This window comes from Lonchura striata, chromosome Z (genome assembly GCF_046129695.1).
Source record: "Lonchura striata isolate bLonStr1 chromosome Z, bLonStr1.mat, whole genome shotgun sequence".
In the NCBI taxonomy this organism is placed as follows: domain Eukaryota; kingdom Metazoa; phylum Chordata; class Aves; order Passeriformes; family Estrildidae; genus Lonchura; species Lonchura striata.
In genome coordinates this window covers 11,060,269-11,077,723 of record NC_134642.1, presented here as the reverse complement: position 1 = coordinate 11,077,723, position 17,455 = coordinate 11,060,269, and the positions used below count along the sequence as shown (strand labels likewise).

At 36.3% G+C, this 17,455-nt stretch overlaps 1 protein-coding gene across 1 annotated transcript in view; it reads left to right on the top strand.

Annotated features, from left to right (window-relative positions):
- AOPEP (aminopeptidase O (putative)) overlaps positions 1 to 17,455 on the top strand; it is a 181,873-nt gene that overhangs the window by 76,989 nt on the left and 87,429 nt on the right. Inside the window, exons 10-11 of the mRNA XM_021531143.2 lie at positions 2,588 to 2,631; positions 8,660 to 8,720. Of these exons, the coding sequence (XP_021386818.1) occupies positions 2,588 to 2,631; positions 8,660 to 8,720 (105 nt within the window). The remainder of the gene's footprint in view (positions 1 to 2,587; positions 2,632 to 8,659; positions 8,721 to 17,455) is intronic.

Genomic DNA, 17,455 nt, shown 5'->3' with positions numbered 1-17,455 from the left:
TAGCCTTCATTTCCAGTTACTTCTTTCAACCTAATTGTTACTTTTTGGGTCTCCTTCTTCTTCTTTCTTTTAACTCAGATACAGTACATCCATTAACAGAACAAAGAAAATTTCTCCTTGATGTTAAATTCACAGTCTGTATTCAGATTTGATCTGCCCAGCAGAAGTCCAGTGTTAAAGCTGTGATTAAAGTTATTGGCTTCAGTCAGGACTAGGGTGAAAGTGGATGAGAGTCACCAGGGAATTTAATTGTAAGGGGCTAGCAGATCCTTAGTAAATGTATTGAATCATTTTTTCAGCGTTTTTTTTCAGCTTAGCTAAATGTCAATAGAATTCCACAAACTGCAGAATAACAATTTCTTTATATAAAGAAAAGTTGTTTTCTAGCCTTGGGGTCTCTAGCCAGGTAAGAACAACAGCAATATATATAAAAGTGATATTATTTAATCAGTTTGTTAATATTGCAGCAGTATGGTAGCATGTAGTTTCTAACTTATATATTTTTTATACCTTCATTGAATTACTTGCAACAAAAACAAAAAAAAAAAAAAAAAAAAACCCAAACTATAATTTCCTTTATGGTCTGATCCAGAATTTAGTTATGATTAACATAGTCATCCACAAGTCTTTGCTTCAAAGTGTAAAATAACTAAAGCATCTTAAAGAAGGGGCATCAAATTTTAAAACCCCCCACATTATCCTCTGACTTTTCTCCTGGACACTTCTGAACCATTTCATCTGTGGAGAAAGAAAAAGTAGTCTGAGAGTAAAATTTCACTACAAATGGTTAAAATGACAAAATGATAAACAGCTGAAAAGTCAGACCTATATAATATAAGGTAAGTGCTAATTTGCTTTCCTACTCTGTTTAGGAGCATTGAAATATGAGCAGTTAAAATAAGATATGATGGATTAATCCTAATTTAAAGAAGGCATATAGAATGATAGTGCCTTTTTCTTGATATTTGGAAAACAAAGGAGATGCTTAATTTCATAGTATAGTATACAGATTATAAAACCATCCACTGTGTGATTGATTATGAAAAGTTGATGGAATCTAACCAGGGAATCTAGCTTCATTAATGCATACACAGTGCAAATAGGGTGAAGGATAACCACTTCAGATTTACTATTCATACACTTTCAAAATAACTCTATGATCTTTCCTATACCGTATTCTTTATTTGCATGTAAGCTTACTGTGTATCTCCAGCAAAACTTCCACAAGTGCAAGAAGACAGTAGTTCTCTGTTTATATAGAGAATAATGTAATGTTTACATACAGCAAAACTATGAAATAAAGGGATTTCACACGTCATCATCATCATGTCTGCAATACACTGTGACTGGGACAAAATTACGCCTGTCACAGTTAATGATGCTGTTCTTGCCACAGCAACAAAGCCCAGCACTATGTAATTTACTTTTTGTTATAAGCCACTGTAATTCAGCCTAAGTCTCACTTAGAATCAAAAGAACTTAACTGTGTTACCAGTAGTTTCAATTTGCAATTAGTCTTATTTTGATTCCCTAACAATGCCATACTCAGACAGAAAAACAGTATCTTTTGTTGACTATTATGGCATGGTCCATAAATAAAAGATTTCTGACTTTTAGGAGACATTCTTCAAGGCCTTAGAGAGCAACAATTTGCAATTGTTGTACAGTGCAGTCAGCCTGTACTTGTATACTGAAGTGAGGAACGTTATTAGCCTATGAAACTTGTGTCCACAAAGATTAGTATTAATAAAGTAGATGCATTAGTTTTATGAAACAGCATATAAATTAATAATTCATATTAATAAATCCTAGTATTATGTGATTGTTCAAAGGAGTGCATTCTGTCAAAGTGATTGTAATTAAAATTTTTGTGTAGAACATAGGGTACCAGAGAGCCTTTTCATGATATCAGGTGTAACTTTCTTAAGAGGGCTTATCATACTGGTATAAGTGAGGATGATAGTAATGCTCTTCCATTGGCATTGCATCGTCTTTGTAAAACCATAAAAGAAATTCTAGCTACCTTTTATTTGAAGAATTTACTCCTCAGGTGATGTGGTTATCAGCAATATTGCAAATTTTGTCACAGAATGAGGAGTAGATGTGGTCTAATCAGGCACGTCCACTAAGGAAGAAAGTTTTATGTAGTTATGTAATTAAGAACAATGTGATAACATAAGAACAGTGAGGAGAGCACAAACATTTACATTTGGTATTTCTTAACTTTTGTATGTAAATCTGCAGCCTTTAACAGTTTTAAATATAGTTATGTGGTGTCTATTATGGATAAAATAAGAGTAGGAATGTGGAATTGTGTTAAAATAGTCAGCAGGCTTTTCAAGCCCATATTCTTTCAATGCTGACACTCCTTGCTTGAATGAGTTGGAAAACTGACAATATAATGTATATTGTATAAATAACAATATACATTATGTTGTCATTAAATCATTATAGTGGATATATAAGCTTTTATAAGCTTTTTTTTTATTATTCTGTTATTTGTAGTCTTTAATCTCTCACTAGCAGTGAAGACACAGGGTTGTGGCTTCATAAACATACTAACTGTGCTTCTCTGTTCATTTTCCAGGATTTTCTTACCATGCTGCTGGAAGACATTCCTAAACAAAAACAGTAAGTAAGAACTGGGCTAGAAAAGCCAAATAAATATGTAGAAATAAGATTTTAATATGTGCTAGCCAGAAATAGTGCTAGCCTGAAGATTCCCATTACATATATACACAAAAAATTACGAGACTTGTGATTATCCTATACCATGCTCTCCCCAAATAGTGCCTTTAACTTGCATATCAGGTCAGAGGTGATGCTGTGTGTTCACTATGCACTCTGAAGTGCCAGGCATAGCTGCCTGCTCAAACTAACCTGTGATTCTCCTGCCAGCTACTTTTGGCACATGTTACCCTAGAGCAAAGATGCCAGAACTTCTCTGTGAATCCGGGATACCAGAGAAGATGGATTTTTTCATGGAGTCTGGTACCATCACCTCTCAGCCATAGATTGTGCTGCATGAGGAAAGATGGAAAACATGAATGTAAATTGAGTGTTAATTGCCTGAAATGTCCTTCAAAATACTCTTCTATGTGACTGTGACTCATTGAAGAAGATAGTCTTTAGCAGCACTTTGAAGCTTAAATTTTGTGCTGTTCTGTGATATTCTAGACTATGCTACAAATAAAGAGTTTTTTGTGGAGGAGCTTTACATGTTACAATTTTTAAAAATATTCACTTGAAAAATACAGTGCTGAAGGCTAGGATTGCAAAATTGTTCATAACTCTGTGTGAGTACTTTGGAGTAAAAAAGATGGTATTCATAAAGGTCAAATGTATTGAGTTTTTTAGTGATACACTTCTGTTCCTATGGCTGAGGAACAGAGAAGCTAGTTACCATTGAGAAAATATCTTTTGTGGCATCTCAGGTTTAGTTTCGGTGCTTTTACATTCTCCATTGATGTAGTGGATAATACTCTCTATGTATGATTCAGTATAGCTACTAGTCCACATATAATGAGGTATATTATATGAAATAGATGTGAAAGTGATTTTTTAAGTGGTATGATTATACATTGGCATATTAAAAAAACTTTTGTTTTCCTTCCTTTTATTTTTTACTTGTTTTTCTCTGAACTATAAACCCAGTGTAAAATATTGTGTAAGCATCCCTTTTTCTGCCTAAAAACATACCTAAACTTTCAATGAGACTAATGCAAAAGAAGTGTGGCTCCATTTCTGATGCATCACATTCCAGAATGTATGAAAGAAATTTCAGATATATGGTAAATCATTTTACAATCATATATATAGCATATCTGAACTATCTATGGCCAAAATTACTTGGCAGATAGCAGCAGCAATGCAAGGCATCTTGATATACAGAAGACCTTTATTTCTTATCTGCTGGGACGATGTTTTTTTCATTTTTAATATATTCTGTGGCCAGTACAGAAATACTCACCTGAGGTAAAAGAAAAGGGAAGAAAGATAAAAACCAAGTATTTTTAGTGATCATCTGCTGATGAGTGATTTTTTGCACAAAGTTTGATGTAGGAATGAAGTGCATTTCAATATGAGAGCAAAAATACCGTGTAGCACGTAAAACATCTCAGGCTTGTGCAGTTCTACTGAGTAAAATTTAAACTGTTTAAACTACAGACTTCAAACTTGACAAATATTAAGCACATTAATACACTGTAGTTTGTGATGGAGGCTGGTCTTAATCATAATAATAAAAATAAAAATAAATAAAAATACATTTGTCGTAGGTAATCAAATCTTGTCCTCAGCTGTGGCAACAGGGGCAAACTATGTAGCTAGAAATAGAACTTGGCTTATGGGAGACTTTTGTAATGAGAACAGAATGAACATTGGCAGAAAACTATCATGAAACAGTGTGGAAATTTTCTGTAGTTATTACATTGTAGTAATGTAATTTTAGCTTTCTACTATTGGATACAGAGATTGGATCTGAAAAGTTCTCACCTCGAAGTACTTAATTCCTTTAGTTTTTATCCAAAGGAGATTTTTTTACTACACTCCCAGTGATGAGTAGCTCCAAGATCCAGATGTAACTTTCTATTGATTTTTGCTGCCTTCTGTACTTGGAGGAGGACAGTTCTATGCCTACTATACAGGGCTACTTCACTCTGACTCAATTATAATGGCATGTTAGCTGCAGGAATCCATGCTGTGAGCAGGAGCCTTCTGTTTCTGGACTGCAGCTGAATACTGACATCAGATAAGCTGAGCAGTACCTTCTGGTCCTTTATAATTTCTTAACTTACTTTTAAGGCTGATTATTTGTCTGAGTGAAGGACTAATGGAAAGAATGACAAACAAATATTGATCATTATCCTTCTCTGTTTACAAAGCCTTTTAAAATACTGCGTGCCCTGGCTAGAGTCTCACATTATCTCTGCCTTTCTTTCTGTGGAAAATCTACAATACTTCCCACCAAGAAGTTTTATTTACTTTTTATTTTATGCCACCAAGGCATTTTATTTACTCATATAATTTGAAACTTCACTACATTGAAACAAACCAAACCAAACAACCGAAATACCAAGAAACCCCCTCTTATGTGTCTGTATATCTGAATGCACTAGATTTTATAAAACTCCAGTGGCTATATTCTCCCCATAGTCTTTGCTGTAAGTTGATCTGTTCCACATCTGCCCAACATGTGAGCTGTGCAAAGAACCAGTGTTTACCCTTGTAACAGAGGGTTTCACTGGTCTTAGATAAATCAGAGTTGCTGCTTGTGCAGCTATGACTGCAAAATATTTTTGAGCAGGTCGGTTCTGCTCACAGGGGTTTTCTGCTGGTATTTTTTATTTAATTTCATTCAATAAAGCAAGCAAATCTACTAATAAGTGATGGTTTTAATAATTACATGATAGTCAAAGGAAGGCTTGTGTTATAGCTCTGCTATTTGTACTGCTAATAACCCAAGTTCACCAACCACATTGCTTGGATGTCTTCACAAATAGTAAATTAAGTACTAAAATAATGCTTCACTTTCAAATGATTCGGCTCTGTAGGTGTGTCTTTTTCTTTCACATTGACTTGATTCACATGCACATTGTTGTGAATGTGGTCATTTTGAATGAGACAAACGGCTGGTAGGCACCTAACTACTGAAGCAAATAATTGTGAAAAATTATTTCCACTGGTTTTCAGTGGTTTTGATTTTTTTTTTTTTTTTTTTTTTTTTTTTTTTTTTTTTTTAATAAGCCAAAATATATATGCTGGATAAAATCCAATGAAATTTTATCTGTAGGAAGGTACGTCTAGTTGACAGAATCCCTAATCGTTGTGTTTTGATTTGCTCCAATTATGCCTCCATATTTAGCTGGAATAGCTTACTTTGAAAATTACTGATGTATATAAATGTATGATGAAGCAGATACGCTTGTTTGCATATTTTCAGTTGAGTATGGCAGTCTTTTCTATCTTCCTTTACCTAAAAAAGAAGTTGCACACTTTGATGTTTTTTATCCTTGATTTAGGCATTAACTGGCTTTGTGTTAAAGTTTGAAGAGCCTTGTGCAAGCCTTATAGCCTTGTGCAGTGAAAACTTCATGTACAGCCATCTTTTATAATGCCAATTTACAAATTGTCATTAATGTTAGTATGTTACAGACTTTGTTTTAAAATGTTGGATCTGAACTCTATGTGTGATGTTAGATCAGTCCTAAACTGATTTGGTTTATCATCTAAACAAATAGACAAGGGATGAGATAATGGATGTAGCCAAATTCTCAGTTTACAGTAGGGAACAGTTGTAAAAAGCAATTGAAGAAACTTGGTCTTGTAAGAGTTAGTGCTAGTCAAATCAACACAGACCCCACTGTCCAATACCTTAACCAGAAGGCCATTCAGGAATTCACACAAACACCAGATTTAAGTCCTTACAGATGCTTAACTGCAACATAAGCAGGTGGTAAATGCCCTTACTGAACTGCAGCCTCTGTTCTTTCTCTAGGACACTTGTTTTGAGATGGCAGCCTGTTTGTGATAATTTTTTTGGGGTTATTTCTAAGTCAAACAATTTAGCAGAAGCATTTCCAACATCTTCATAGCTCTTCAATGCTGACAACTAAGAGATTCAGAGTAGAACTTTGCAATAGTCTGCTCACTACTAATGCATTTTTTTTAAAAATAGTGAATGCCTCTTAAACAAGTTGCTTTTTTGATAGGTGCCAACAAGAATATCCTAATTTGGAATTAAACAAAGTACTTGTGTGCAAGTACAAGCAAAGAAGATTGTATATGATCATATGACAGGTGTTTTTCTGAAACTTTGGGCACTGCAGGCAGAGAAAAAGCAGTGTTACTGGTTTTGCTTTTGAGAAAAATGGCAAAGTTTTAGAGAGACTGAGAAACTTTGTAGTGTTTTCTGCCTGAATTAATGTGGTGTCAGAACAGTGTGATTCCCCTCAGTGTCATAAGCTCATTTCAAAGCCAGTTTTTAAAATGGAATAGAGGATTTATTAAATGGTTCTACATAGCAAATATAACATAGCTTATTTTGCAGAGATTTTTTTTCTCACACTATGGGTTTAGTTTCTGGGGATGGGGGAGCAAAGGATTAGCTGACATGGTGAGGATGTGTTTGTGTAAGACAAATTAAATGTGTAACCAAAAGAATTTTTTCCAGCTCCTAGCTGTGCTTCGACATTAGAACACTAAGCTGTACTGGGTTTAATTCATACAATAACAGATAACAAAAAATTTATCCTGCTTATGCTTCTTGAGACAGACAGAATAAATGGCACCTTTGCCTATATAACATTTTGGTATCTGGTTTTAAGCTAGCTCTGTATGCACCCTTTTTAATAACCAGACAGAAATATGAAATCAAGACCGTCTTCTTCTGGGAAAAGTAAATTGACTGGAAATATTTTTCTTAATCACTATTCCCAGTCAAGGGACTCAGCTAGTCTGACTGAAGGCTAGACACCAATTTTTAGAGAACAGTGGTAAAATAAAGATAATTATAGTCTGAGAAATTAGCAGTCAAATGTTCTAAATTTAGTAACTTTGCATAAATAACAAGGAACAAGTCTAGATGTTTAGTCTTTTAATGTAGAACACTACACAAGCATCACATGTATGTTCAGTTTTCTGTAGAAAATTGATTTATATAGTGATCTAACACACACAATGGTGTTTTCCTGAAAATTCAGAATCCTTGCTATGTAGACATGCTCCTTCTTGACTGCTGATTGTTTAAATCTTATGATCAGTTTAAGTTGTCTATTGGGTTGTTTGTCTTCCTGATGCAGAGCTTGGAAATGGCTGCTCTTTTCATGAATGCTTTGTTGGTTGAGTCTACATTACATATGTGAAAGTAACTGTAAGCATTAGAATGAATCTTGCCAAGGTATTACCATGAACAGGACCATACAATATGTTCTGATTCTCAAAATATTTATATTCATTGAGGGCTTACTCAACTTCCTTTTTTCAGTACTTGCATGTGTGATTTTTTTTTTTAATTTATAATTTATTTTTATTTGGCTTCCCTGCAAGTTGGGAAGTCTTCCACCAGAGTTGAAGTAAATGGCACAATAGCTAACCTACTTTTTACAAAAGTAAAAGTGCAGATATAGTTTCTGAGTTTAAAAATACTTATGTGTGTGGTTATTTCAGTGTCACACAGCTTCCTCATGACAAGCTATTTCCTTTTGTTGAAGCTCCAGACTACTCTACGATTTCACTGTGAATCAGGATATAAAGAAAGTGCAGAAGGGACAAAACTAAAGTGTATTAGACATTTAGTAACTTTGAGAATGAATATCCATCAGTGCATCCAAAGTTTATCCATGTAACAAGAAGTAGAGCACCTGTTCATACTTTACATGTATCATAAATGTAGTTTACCACATTACTCTTTCTCTGTCAATCTTTATCAGCACTAAATTTATTATTTGAGTTTTAAGTACACAGAACTTGATCTACCTTTAATTTGTTCATATGACCTCTGATGTTTTTATTTATTAAAAAAATGAAGAATGTTGTACCACTTTAGTACAACTAATACTTGAATTTAGAGGGTTTGCCTAACTTCTAAAGGGATTTTTTTTCACATGAAAGAAGTTGGTATTTTTTTTGCATATATTCTAACTTTTTTTTTGTTTTTAAGGTCTGAGTTAACTGTAGAAAGTATCTTCCAGAACTGGCTCGATACTTCTGGAATACCAAAGGTAAATATAAAACACCAGGTCACAGTTCTTTCTGGAGTCTTGATTTTCTCATTACATTATATGATTTTAAAATCACTACTTGATAATCAGGAATGATAATATTTATAATATTTATAATATTTATAATATTTATAATATTTATAATATTAAATAAACAGTTTTGATGATAACTGCTTTCCACATCTTCATATGGCTTTAGCTTTTACTAGTTGCAGATTTTTTCTTCTACGGTGTTCTCAACAAACTTGCCAAAGGGCAATTCTTACAAAATTTATCCTATAAATAAATATTGTGGTCATATGAAAGTATACTTTACAATATAATCATGGAGTCTATTAAATGTAAGGAGCATTGTTCACAGCTGTTGGAATATGACTTACTTGAAAGCATTACTGACAGCAGTAATTAAATGTTAAATTATTTGTACTTTGATAACTTGTGACTTGTGTCACAAATTGTGTGAATTTTGTGACTTGTTTATAAACCTGCTGCATAGATAACATTTTTTATTGGTGTTCTGGCATTGAGACTGAGCTTTATTTTCTGCTTTTAATACTAAGAAGTTTTTTAATATTTTAAATTCTGTGAACTGGAAATGCTTAGATGTGTCTGTGCTATGTGAAGTCTCTGATTATTCATTTTGGACCAAAACTGGGATAACAAATTATATCTGTACATTAATCTTAGTAATACCCAATTTTATACAAAGTAATTTTTTAGCATATGCTCGGGACTCAGTTTCTGTTTTCCCCTAAGCATGTGATTTATTCTGCCTAGCCTAGCTATTCAAGCTTCTATTCTGCTTGAATTTGTTTGCATTTGCAGTAGAATTTAAAAAAAAAACAACCTTTTGAAGGTTAGCATGTTAAGTTCTAGTTTCCATGTGCAAAATTGCAGATGTTTATGGAGCATGACTGAGTGAGCATGTTTGCAGGTAGAATTGACAAAATAATTGGAGAGCTCTAGCAGTGCTCAGAGAACCTGATCTGTACCCACACACTGTGGTTGAGCTCCTCCCTTGACAGTTTGAGAGATGTGTGGGTCCACTGATCCCTGGAAAGATGTACACCGAGATCAAAATGCTTTGAGACTATTTGAATATGCTGTAAAATCAAGGCAGAGTTAGTTTTTGTTGGAAAGTTATTGAAAATAAAATTAATTAGAAGGGAGGAAAGGAAGGGACAGTGTCATTGTGCATCTTGATGCTCAGTCATTTCCTACAAGAGGACCTTGATTGTAACTCCATGTTCAACCAAGTTTTTGTTTTTTGGTAAAAAAATTGCACACATTATCAAACAGCTGATTCAAGTATATGGGGGAGATTGATGTTGCATAGAACTCACTGTAAGAGGCTGAGCTGCCTCCCAAAATGTAAGTTTTCTTGCATTTCGTCTACACATGTAGAGGATGTGTTTTTGAGGATGTGTTTTTTGAGGATGTGTTTTATTAATGTCTGAGAATGAACTTAAAACCACAAATTAGAAAGATAGGAGCAGACTAAAGAATTGGAAAGGGTTTTGACTAATATGCAAACTAACTCTGTTTTCTGGAGTACCTCAGGTTGTTCAGAATGAATAGTAAGTATTTCTATTATACCCTGCAAGTATATGTTTCTTGTGTAAACAAAACATGTGTCAAAAGTATTTCCACACCCAGCAAGTTTGTACGTTGTTTTAAATTTTCTTCAAGAATACAGAGATTTCCCTGGTAATTTGGCCGTTCTTTATAAAAAATGTAATTTAGTATTCTACTTCTGAGGATCAGCATGCTGATGCTGACTTCTCTGTCTCTCTCCCACCACTCCCCAATTTTTGTTGATCATAAAATTGTAAATGCTTTGGGCTGAAAGGGACATTAAAGTTCATCTAGTTCCAAGCCCCCTGACATAGACAGGAACACCTTACACTAGACCAGGTCACTCAGAGCCCCATCCAACCTGGCCTTGAACACTTTCAGGAATGGAGCATACACAGATTTTCTGGCAAAACTGTTCCAGTGCTTTGCTACTGTCACAGTAAAGAATTTCCTCTTCATGAGGAATTTCCTTCTCCTGAGCCAATGACCTACAGCTACTGTGTCAGTTTGAGTCCATTCACTTTGTCCTGTTGCTACATACTCTAAAAAAATGTCTTTTTCCATTTTTCTTGTAGTCTCCCTTCAGGTACTGGAAGGCTGCAATTAGGTCACCCTTTCTCTTTTCCAGGCTAAACAAACCCAACTCTCTCATCCTTTCTTCACAGGAGAGGTGCTCCATCCCTCTAATCACCTTGGAGACCCTCCTCTGGATCAGCACTCCAGAAGGTTGTTGTCCTCCCTGTGCTAGGACCCCAGAGCTGATGCAGGGTTCCAGGTGGGCTCTCACCAGAGCAGAGCAGAGGGGCAGAATCCCCTCCCTGGCCCTGCTGCCCACCCTGCTCTGGATGCAGCCCAGGACACGTTTGGCTTTCTGGGCTGGGAGTGTCCATGGCTGGGTCATGTCCAGCCTCTCACCCACCAATGCCTCCAAGTTCCTGTGGGCAGGGCTGCTCTCCATGTCTTCACCTCAGCCTGTGCTGGTACTGGGGGCTTCCCCAACCTTGTACATGATCTTGCTAAACCTCAGCAGATTCACATGGACACAGTTTTTGGGCTTGTCTAGGTCCCTCTGGATGGCATCCCATCTTTCAGGTGTCATCCACAGCACCACTCAGCTGGGTGTCATCAACAGATTTGCTGAGGGTGTGCTTGATCCATACATCTATGTCATTAATGAAGATATCAAATAAGACAGGTTCTAATACAGACCCCTGGGGGACCCTACTTGTCACTGGTGTCTGTTTGGACCCTGAACAAATGACCACTACCCTCTAGATGCAATAGACCAATCACTTTCTTATCCTTCTGATAGTCCACCCATCAATTCCTTCCCTCTCCAATTTAGAGAGAAGGATGTTGTGCCAAAGGCTTTTCAGAAGTCCAGATAAATGACATCTGTAGCCTTTCCCTTGTCCACTGGTGGAGCCAGAGAAGGCCATTGAGTTGGTCGGGTAGGGCTTGCCCTTGGTGAGGTCCTGCTGGGTGTCTCAAATCACCTCCCTGTCCCCCATGATCTTCCCAGTCACACAGATGATGATAACAAGTTAGTAGTTCCCAGGGTCCTCTCTTTTTGTCCTTTGAAAAGATCATTTATACTTGTTGTTTTATCACTTCCCAGGGTGTCATGGGAATCAACTTCCACTTTATTGAAAAAACTGGAGTTGTCATTCAGTGAATAGGAAACCTTATTTCCTTTGTGCTTTCTTAGATGATTATAGGAGCCTTTACTCCTGAAATCCAGACTATTGAGGTTGTTTAGTAGATCTCAATATGTTAGTAGCTATAGTGTAAATATGAACATGATTACTGACTACAGAACTGTAAATACTGTAGATCTACTTGTGCAGTTTACAGGATCTTTAAAAGTATTTGGATTATTTCAGCAAACTAATAACCTAGCTAATTTGATTAATCTATCTGAAGGAACATAAAAACAAGACTTATATGTAGATGAACTACATTATAAATTACATGCACATGAACTACAGATGAACTGCATTATAAATAGCAGTCCAGGAATGGCACAGAATTTAGTTTCTCTCATAAGAGTTTACTAGGTGAGTGGGCTAGGGTGTGTTCATAGGAAGGTCTCTGTCAGCTCCTTTGGGTACAGTCATATGACAGAACCAGTCAGTTAGTGTGAGCAGGATGAGGTACCCACTATGACTGACTACCTTCTTTTAGTACTGGAGCAAATGAAAAGCAGCTGTTGGATCTCTGCTTCAAAGATGTCCCAAAGGCATAGAAGCAGCATCCAGCACCCTACAAACAGAATCCAACACCTTCCTGATTATAACCCTTGTAATACTGTTTCTGGAGTCTTACAGCATGATACTCTTAAAACTGCAGCCTATGAGAAATTACTTTACTTTTTAAATTACAAATACTAAGACTTCACTGCATTTGTAGAGGAAACCTCCTTACTAGAGAGACTGTACTCTGTAATGGAATTGGGAAATGTGCATCATGCTGTACTTAAGTCCCAACACGATATATATCTCTCTCATACAAGATTTTTTTTTAATTATTTTATACTTGCTGTGGTGTTTCTGTGTTTTTATTTCCATGTTTTGGTGGATTTTGACAGGAAATTCATGTAATTCTATGAATATAAAGAAAATTCACCGCAAGTGGTTCATTTATAGCAGTAGCTATCAAGGTGATTTCAAGAATTCTCTTCTGTGTTTACATTCAAATCTATCTCCTGTATGCAACTGGTACTCTTTAAAATTCAGTAACCAAAGGGTCACTTAAAACCAGAGTTCTTAGCCCATCCCTTAGTTCACTGTCTTCACAACAGTGTGTAGCTTAAGGACACTGTAAGGGTGCAAAAAAGTATGCAAAAAATGCATAAGGGTAAATATTTTACACTTCCCAGACTGCTGAAGCAATTTTACTATCTTCCTTGCAGTACAGGAATCTTATATTCTTTATATTTTGTATTCTTTATGGTCATAAGTCATGTCATCTGTCTAACTGAAGATCCTCTACTCCTTTACTTGTGCTCTGTTATATTTGTCATTCCAAACTCTCTCTCCAACTCTGTCCAGGGAACTGCAGATTTATAGATAATATATACACATATGCCCCTTTATACTTGCAGCTTAAAACTACTGAAACTTTAATATTTGTCAGTTTCTATTACTGTTTCACTCTTGGAAAAGTTTTCTGGTCTTTTCTAAATACTGGGCTAGTTTCCAGGCTCAGGTGTATACCAGCAGTAATCAAGAATAAGTTATATGAATAAATAAAATCAGAATTTAGCTTGCTGCCATGAAAAAATAATTCTACATACCACCTAACATTTTCAATTTGTTATTTTCTAAAGCATTAAAGATTAATGTTATGAAAAACAAAATGTGATTATAACCTAGCCAATTCTTTCTTACATGGAAGAGTACCACTGCATAATGGTTGGTTTCAGGCTTGCTGAGCAGGGCTTTCTCACATGTAAAACAATAAGGGATATAAAAGATGAAAAGAAAGCACTTCTCAAATACAAGCTTTCAACAGGATTTTTTCCAGGGGACATGTCATGGTGGTGTTAAATAAGGTGAAGCATATTGCATGGTTGAAAATACTTTCTATCAAATCGTGCAACCTTCAATATGTGCTTCTGTCTAAGCAGTGGCTCACTGGGGGATTATAGCAACTTTTCATCCTGTGCAAATAGTAGTGAGTTAATACCACTAACTTTAGACAATAAGTTAAGCTGGCAAGGAGTAGAATCAGAAGAACCAAATAGCTTTACTAGAAATATAGTTTAACTGGAAATAGTTTAACTGGAAAACACTTATGAAATCACTGTCATCCACTTCATATCTGCTCATGATGATTTGCTCTCCTAAGTACAATCCTATTGTTTCTTTCAGTATGTGCAGTGTTTAATTAGAATTTAAGGCTAAAAGACTATATGCCTCTTTTGGAAGATTTTCTCAGCTCTGCACAAAGTTGTCTTTGTCTTATATTGCCCAGTTACTATTCTACCCTAGGTAATTAACCTTTTTAAAATAAGCTTTAAGTCTTTCCCCCTTTTTGAACTCTGTTGTACACTGTTTGACAAGTAGATCAATAAACATTAGGTAGTCTCTGCATTGCATGAACTTCTAAATGTATTTAACTCATTCCAGTTTAAATTACTTTTCCTTTTGCTTTTGAAGTGGCACATGCTATTATTTACAGGTAAATTTCTGATATTGATTTTTTCTTGGCTTTGTATTTCAGCTCATATCTTGTATAATGAAAATCATCTTCTCCACATTCACTCTCCAATTCAAAAAATAAAAAGGGAGAAAAGAAAATAAGAAGAATGGTTGGCCTCCTCCTTCATGATTTTTAGTTTCCAACACTGTAACATACAAGTCTCAGTATCACATAATGACTTGTGTTGAAAGGGACCACATGGGATCATCTGGTCCAACCTCCCTATTCAAGCAGGGTCATCCTAGTGCACATTCCACAGAATTGCATTCAGGCATTTCTTGAATATCTCCCGTGAGGGAGACTCCACAACCTTTCTGGGCAGCCTGTTCCAGTGTTTGGTCACACACACAATGAATTTACTTCTCATGTTCAGGTGGAACTCCCTGTGCATCAGTTTCTGCCTATTGCCTCTTCTGCTATTGCCCGGCACCACCAAGGAGACCTGGATCCATCCTCCTGGCACCCTCCCTTCAGATACTCAGAGGCATTGAAGAGGTCCCTTCTCAGTCATCTTTTCTCGAGACTGTACATGCCCATCTCCCTCAGCCTTTCCTCATAAGTGAGATGTTCCAATTCCCTACCCACCTTCTTAGCCTTCCTCTTGACCCACTCCAGGACCTCCATGTCTCTCTTGCACTCAGGGGCCCAGAACTGGACGCAGCACTCCAGATGTGCCCTCACTTGGGCTGAGTAGAGTGGCAGGATCACCTTTCCTGATCTTCTGGCAATGTTCATTCTAATGCAGCCAGTACACCACTGGCCTTCATGGCCAGCAGGACACGCTGCTGGCTCATGGCCAGCTTGTTGTCCACCAGTAACCCCAGGTCCTTCTCCACAGAGCCTCTTTCCAGCAGGTTGATCATCTGGGGTTATTCCTCCCTGGGTGTAGTAACACTTGAATTTGCAAACCCTGAATTTGCCTTTACTGACTACCAGATGGTTTGTCTCTGCCCATGTCTCCACCCTGTCAAGGCGCTTCTGAAGGGTTGCACAACACTCTGGGGTATTGGCCACTGCTCCAGCTTTGTGCTGTCAGTGACCTGCTGAAGAGGCCTCTGTCCCTTGTCTGAGCCACTGCTGAACAAGTTGAACACACTGGCCCAGTTTAGACCCCTGGGGGACACCCCTAGTGACAGGCTTCCAGTTAGACTCTGTGACAACAAACACAGCCCTTTGGGATTTGCCATTCAGCCAGTTCTCAGACCACCTCACTGCCCGCTCATGTAGTCTGTACTTCCTGAGCTTGCTGGCAAGGTTGTTATGGCCAATGGTGTCTAAAGCCTTGCTGAAGACCAGGTAGGCAACATCCACCACTCTTCCCTCATCCATCCAGGTAGTTGTGCCATCACAGAAAGCAATCAGGTTGTTTAGGTATGTTTTTCCTTATGTCATGTGATCAAACAGTTTTAGGATAAACACCCCAAACATCAGCTCACAATTACAAAATGTTGAAAGAGGTGATAGCATTGCTGTATTCTTCTCCTAGTCCCTTTTGTTATTTCATCCTCTTATTAAAGTTTCTCATCCACTGTGCCACCTTAAACAGTATTTCCTGATTAAGGTTGGAATTGCCAACAAGTATTTCAGAGTATGTACAACTCTTAATGTATCTTGCAAGACTACTATGCCATGTTTTCTATGGCATAGAATGCCATAGAAATTCAATCTTGAATGAACACTGGAGTGTAGCTTCCAGCAGTTACAGCAGCAAAACTTTTGCCATTTATTTTTTTGCCAGTTTTTTCCTCCTATCCACACTGGTTTTTGTGGCTGTGATAAAGCAGTAGTTTTATTTCCGTATACTAATGGACTTATTTGTAAATTATCAACATGTGTGGAAATACATAGTCAAAAGAAATCTTCTGGTGCTGAATATTAATTTATTAATAGTATTCTGGTTTTCTTTGTAAATAGTTAACTCTTAGATTTGAGCAACCTGGTCTAGTGGAATGTGCAGGTGACTATAGGACCATATAGTCTTTGAGATCCCTTTCAATCCACACCATTCTGGATTCCATGATTGTCCTATTTGAAGATGAAATTGATTGCAAAGGAAACTCATAGCAAAACTTTTTGAAAAATTTGAACTGAAATGTAATTTTTGAAGGGTTCTGAATCAATGCAAATAAAGTATTTTTGTGGTTTTAAAAATTTTAGGAAGATGTGTTACAGCAGAAGTTACTTAATATGATTTCTGCTAAAGCAACATGTTAAGAAGGGCCCTGGCTTTTGCCCCAGTTATAAGCTTTATAGATTTCCTGTTTCCTTTTACTAAGACAAAAGCACTGGTGAAGGGATAGCTGTACAGGAAAATGCTTCACAGATTAACACTTATGGTCAATAACTAACAAACCAACCACACAATTTTTTTTAAAAGAATGGTCTTACTAAACTCTTGAATTTTTAGCACTTGTTCACCCAGTTTTACAGAGCACACCCAAACATTTTTCTTCAATTAAATCATTCTTACTGGATCAGAATGTAAATTAAAGCTATGGATTGTTAACACTTGATATTTCTTGTTGTTGCTAGTTATGCCTTATCTTACAATTTTATTTCTGGATGTACATAATTACATATTGGTAGATGACATTGGAATCAAGTATACAAGTGAAATGCACATTTTTGTTGAGATAAAGTAAATTAGTAGGTATTGGCAGTGAGAATGATCTGTTAAGAACAAAAATCTCAGTCAAACATAAATGATTTGGAGAAAAAACAGGAAGGGGTATAATTTTCTTCAGTATTTAATAAAGTTCAGTAGTGAATCTGTTACATTCGTTTCAAAACTGGTATTAAATATTAGTCCCAAGAACAAAATGTTGCTGTTTAAATACTGAAGTTTGAGGCTTACTCCTTGGTTGGTTTTTTATCTAAAGATAGAGATTTTTGTGTGTTTTACTAATGTCCTCTGTAATGATAACAAGCACAGTAAGAAAGTTTTTGAATATGAAAAG